Here is a 5882-nt window from a genome sequence, read left to right as displayed (position 1 = left end):
AGAACGCCCATACTATGCCCACGTGATGGTTAGTGCTATCATGCCAGAGGCTCCTCAGATCAAATATCCAAATCGTAATGGATTAGGAGCACACGGTAACAAGCAGAGACTCACGAAAGATGTGACCCCGTCGCCCCGTCTCGAGGACTTGCGGCAAGGGCTAAGAATGCCCGGGCACGCCTAGTAATTATTTCGCGGGCACCCTCCAGGTCAACCCGACTCCTCATCACTCGCAAATATACTAGCGCGGGTACCCCTCAGGGCCGACCCGTCTTTAGTAACATGGTTTAGTGTAAAGTCATCTACTGCCCCTATAAAAGAGAGGACGGAGAACCAAACAATCAAATCCATCAATCAACAAGATCTAATGACCCTTAATCCTCCGATGTTTAACGCAAACAAACCACGCATTAAGCTACTGACAATGCATCGATCGCTAACCCTCCTTCCCCTGTTTAAAAAAACTGCTGCCAACGCACGCCCCCACGACCTCTCGCCAACCCTCCTCCTCCTCCCCCTCCCAACGGACGCCACAGCATGGGCGGGCCTCCGCACGCCGATCCTCCCGCACCGTTCGCCGCCCCGCCGTTCCTCCGCAGCCGCGGGAGCCGCCGCGCCGCCGCCCCGCCGTTCCTCCCGCTCCGTTCGCCGCGGGAGCCGCCGCGCCCTTCGCCGCCCAGCCATTCCTCCTGCTCCATCCACCGCGGGAGCCGCCGCGCCCTTCGCCGTCCCGTCGCATGGTGGTCGGAGGGGTGAGATGATTGGCTCTGGTGGGTTCGGGCATGTCTACCTCGGGATGAATCTGGACATTGGCGAGCTCCTCGCAGTAAAGCAACTGCTAGGCTTTTGCGATTTGGTGATCTGGTTTGCACTTTCTACAGACATGAAGTCATTCGTTACACTAAGTCTCTCTCCTTTGTTTGATTTTTTGTTCCAGCTTTGATTGGAAGCACCAACACGACCCGGGAGAAAGCCAACTGAGTACCACTTCCCCAACCGATCTGGTTACAAATTTAGTTGTTGAGATTTTTCTTCATATGAGGTGATGATTTGTGGCTTCTGTTTCTACAATTAGCCGCATATATAAGATAATTCAAGGAAGAATTACAGCTCCTCAAGAACCTTTTGCACCCCAATATTGCAGTGAGTAGATGAAATACTACTGATTACATATCAAATTTTTTTTGTTTAACTTCTAGCCCGTAGTTGCTTGATCTTTTTTCTATGGTTTGAGATTAGGTGCACTGTATATCTTGTTTGATCTATTTTTTTTGTTCCAGCCGGCTCTCACCACTCCGACCTCCATGCCGCGTCGGCAACTCCTCTACTAATTTTGTAGATGAATAGCCTACCATTTCAATATGTGAAATATTGCTGAATTTTGTAAACTTTCAGATCATGGTACTTACAACCAATGAAATCTTGCTGAACGTTTCAACCTACGGGATCAGGTAGTCAATTTTGCATCATTGATATGACGGCTATGTAAAAAAGTCAGCAGTTACATCTACTTCCTTGTGTTGATGCTTCATGCTCAGCAAGTTTCCTTTCCCTTGAGTAGACTTGCCTCGGTCGGTTTGATCTTGTGCTGACAGACCCGTACACCACATCTTGTAGAAGGGTGATATGGATTATGCTCGACCTCTATGACTTCACTCGAGTTAATTCCCTGCGATGCAATTCACACAATTATTCTCGACACCAACAATGACCACCCTGCGAGATGGGCTTCCTAATATTCTGTATTTTCATTTTTCTTACGCTTATGGTACGATTGCAGTGGTTGGTTGGGCTAAGTGATGATTTGTTGGCTATAAGTTAACTGCAAATCAATTTTTTTGTCAAATGGCACATGATTCTGATTAAATCACGACGATATATATTCTTGTAGGGAGAGAAGGAGGACAAAAAGGCATTGTGGATACATATATGAAGACCCAACGGAAGAAGCGAAGGGAGGAATGCCAACAACAAGAGGCTGCAGCTAAAAGGTCAAGACTACAGAGTTGAAGAAGAGATGCTACAAGTGCAAAGCTTGTGACCTTTTTCAAACAGTGGTGCAATCCTGATGTTATCGACTTAATTTTTCTCTTAAGTCAAGACTTTGCTCTTACTGGTTCCTTAACTTTTGCATAAAGTTGAATCAAGAAATACATTAAGTTTTATTGTTAGATGTTCTCCTATACAATTGCCATTCCTTTAATGCTCTTATACAATTACTATCTTGAATAAGGATGTGACATGTATTAATATATGTATCCTGCTAAGTTTGCAAGACAGTTTTTGATATGTAACTTCAAAATTAAAATGACTTCCTTTCATCACTTTCTGAATGAGGAAATTGGCGCATCTCTAATTATATTTCATCTTGAACATTACTACATTTAATAGAATTATGATTGAATTGTATTTTCGAAAGAACTTACAACCTGAAGAAGTAGAGAAACTTAGTGTCTACAGTAGTGTAATAAAGAGCAATTGCCTCTAATGACTTGGTTTTCTCTATACCTCACATCACATAGGATGATAGGGTCAAGCTTTCCACTTTTCCAGTGTGAGCTTAGATGTTTGTTTGGTACTCCTTTTCTGTAAGTTCTTTATATAGGTCGATGAAATTAGGTTAAAGAGGTAGGCGAGGGGAGCAGGGAGGGGATGGTGACCTCGTGGCATGTACTCTGTATGCCTGCAGAGAGATTTATTGTTTCTAGACACATAAAACCCCCTTGATACATCGTTCTGGTTGCCATCTGCGAGTTTCTGTAACAACAGAGTAATTTATTTGGAAGCAATTGTTATTGAGGTAAGAGTCTTTCTGGGTAGTTTGCCACAAGTATTTAACTTATGATTTCAGTTTGAGATATACAACCGGCAATCTGTAATCAATACTTCTTATCAGACAATCTAGATGGGTTATAGAATTTATTTGCAAATCTTGTACATAAGCTTAAGAATATCCCTGCTACTTTGGGATATTGTGGTGTTAAATGACCGCTTCATCAATCATAATCCGAGGTGGTGTTTGTCCATCCAATGGCGAAGAATATTACAACAGAGAACTGCACCACCAAGCAAATTCACTCCAAACCAAAATCTGATAAGGCATGTCGCGACGCTAGGAGGTGTTGTAGTGCTTGGTAGCCTGCCACAGTCCACAAGCATAGAGCCAAAGTTGTGAGTGGGTTGTCTTTGGTCTAAGGTTTTTTAAATGCATCAGAATTTATGTTTGTTTGTAACCTGAAATTTGCAGATGGTTTCTGGCTGTAGCTACAATTTTTTGGCATCATACGGCGGTAACACAATAAGGTTCAGTTATGTGTTCATACATTAAAAAATTCTACGTACGAACTGACTGCATCAGTTGTTTTGCTTCTCCTATTCCCTTGAAAGGATTGCTTGATGAAAAGATGTTTTGCTTTTGCAGCCTTATTTCTTATCTAATTTCCGTAGTGGTGCTTATGTATAGTTGATTAATGAATGGAACGGCCAAGTAGGCTGATGTCAAATGCTTTTACAGATCAGGGCAGAATTGATGCTGATTTTATATCTTGAAGTTTTTAAATCCTGTAACGAAACTATTGCCAATGCTTTGAGTACCCCCCTGGTTGTAGAGTAAGGGCTCGCTTATATTTTCAATACATACTTTTAATTTTTATCTTTTCCTTTTTCGGTAGCCCTTAATAATCACCGCTAAGTTCCAGTCTACATAATACGAAACATAGAAGTATGCATTGCATAATTTTAGGCAGCAACATGAATTGTGGTTTAGGCAAGCATATATTTGTCCTAGCGTTGTATATATGGTGAGGCTTTTTCAATATGGTTGTTCTTAGATAACTCGATGATAACTACAAGTTGGTAAATTCAGTTCTTATTGGAGTCCTTTATTTTTATCCAAAACGAAAACAATGGTAATACCTTGTGTAACTTTGATTCAATAAATAAATTATATAATTCAGAACCTATTGTGGTATATGCCAAAAGGGTTTGGTGTATACCAACATGCATCAAGTTTCTATCAGATGTCTCTTAATTTGTGAAATATTGCACCAACGTTCAGCTCTGAAACTATACTCATTGCTCTGACGACAGTAAGAATGTACAACACTAGGTTTGATTTGGTTCGAAATGCCTAATTAAGTTCCATCTTAATAATTTCTTACCTTTGCCTTGTGTAAAAATGCAGTTGTGCGATCCATGTTTCATCCTATCGTGGAGATCTCTCGAGCTGCATTTTGTGGAAGCACATGAAAATGCAGGTTTTGATTGATGAATTGGTTGACTTAGCACCCATGAACTCGAGCTGAAAGGAAGTAGGCCTGTAACGAGCCAAGCCATGCAAGATACAAATAATTGTTGCCTTGGCATTTATCTCTTTCTTCATGGTGTTTACATTGTACTGTAAATGCGGAACAAATATTGCGATGTGATAGATGACAGTGAAATGCAGAATTTTGAGAGCTCATATGTGTGGGGTAGGTTGCCTTTGATGCAGACCTGAAATTAAATAGGTATGCATTGACTCATCAGGAGAGAAATTTATGTGAATGGGTTTAATCTCAATATAAGCTTTCATTAGGTAAGTTTGTAATTTGCAAAGTACTGGATCCTAACATGATTTAATCTGGCATAGTATATGGAAGGTGCTACGAATCATTGGTGGAATTAAAAGTAGCTATGTGTGGATCAAAATTTAAAGATTTTCATATTCAAATTTTGAACTCGAATGAGACGTGCATTGCACGTGCAAGCTTACTAGTAGTAAACATAGTAACCGTGTGTCTAACACCAAGGGGAAAACCTGAGGAGTCATCCTCGACGGATTCCACTCAATGTAATCATCAAGGTGAACGTAAGAGGATCCACCCTCAAGGTTCACACTTGACGGATTCCACTCAATGTAATCATCAAGGTGAACGTAAGAGGATCCACTCTCGAGGTTCACACCTGAGGGGTTGCATGAAAGAGTCGTATCAGAAGTGGTTAAGGAGGAAATCACCCTCGATGACCACGACCGAATGGCTACACTACAGATATCTCATCAGGAGTGATGTATGAGGTTCCACCCTCGGCACTCGATGGTAACTTTGCAGAGTCAAGCAACAAAAGGGGCGTGATGTGATTTGAGGTGTCAGGCTTTGGTCGTCGATCACGTTGATCGAGTCGTCGATGATGAAGCAGGGGCAACAAGGACAATGTGAGGATTACTGATGGATCACTAACCAACCTATACTAAGCAGTTTAGGATAATCAGGTAAGGTAACAATAAGTAGGTTACAAAAGCAGGCTATGCATCAGAATAGGAGCAAACAATAACAGTAGCAAACTCTAATGCAAGCATGAGAGAATGGAATGGGCGATATCGGGATGATCAAAGAGGGGGCTTGCCTGTTTGCTCTGACAAGGAGGGTTCGTCGTCGACGTAGTCGATCACAGGGGCGGCATCGGTCTCGGGGTCTACCGGAGAGAAGAGGGGGAAGAAACAGTAAATGTAAAGCAAACATAGCATCACAAAGCATAACGTGGCAATATACTGTGCCGGGTGTGACCTAACGTATGGCTACACGATATAGGTGAAGGGAAAGTTCATCCGGGAATGTATTCCCGATTCTGGACCTGTGTCAGACAGATGACCACAGGGGAATGTTCCATGTTCAGATAGTTAGAGGCATCTGACAGGTATGTGGTTAGCGTATTCGGGTTCGTCTCGTCGTTCTGAGAAACTTTCATGTATAAAACTTTTTCATCTGAGTTACGGTTTATTTGATATGATTTTTCAAAGGTTAAACAATATTTGGAAAACCTCTGAAATTCTGCTAAGTCTGAGAATTCGCCAGTTTTAAACATTACTTGGCTGTTTTCAAAACGCTACAACTATTGTTCTA

The 5882-nt window shown here is 41.9% G+C and overlaps 1 protein-coding gene across 7 annotated transcripts; it reads left to right on the top strand.

Moving 5' to 3' along the window:
- Positions 1-451: 451 nt before the first annotated feature.
- On the top strand, positions 452-4632 carry LOC125522488 (uncharacterized). Of its 7 annotated transcripts, XR_015610990.1 has the most exons (4): positions 452-752; positions 938-1042; positions 1892-3303; positions 4184-4632. XR_015610990.1 is itself a non-coding variant. In XM_048687546.2 (3 exons), the coding sequence occupies exons 1-3, from the start codon at positions 538-540 to the stop codon at positions 1986-1988; spliced, it is 417 nt and encodes a 138-aa protein (XP_048543503.2). In that variant the 5' UTR covers positions 452-537; the 3' UTR covers positions 1989-4632. The 7 variants fall into 7 exon arrangements, 1 of the variants encoding a protein (XP_048543503.2); XR_007289778.2 differs by having other exon boundaries at positions 452-826; positions 1892-4632; XM_048687546.2 differs by having other exon boundaries at positions 1892-4632.
- Positions 4633-5882: the final 1250 nt, after the last annotated feature.

The sequence above is a fragment of the Triticum urartu genome, chromosome 7A (genome assembly GCF_056163025.1).
Source record: "Triticum urartu cultivar PI428250 chromosome 7A, HENAU_Tu73, whole genome shotgun sequence".
NCBI lineage: Eukaryota > Viridiplantae > Streptophyta > Magnoliopsida > Poales > Poaceae > Triticum > Triticum urartu.
The sequence above is the reverse complement of the archived record's forward strand: the minus strand, read 5'-3'. Positions and strand labels throughout refer to the sequence as shown.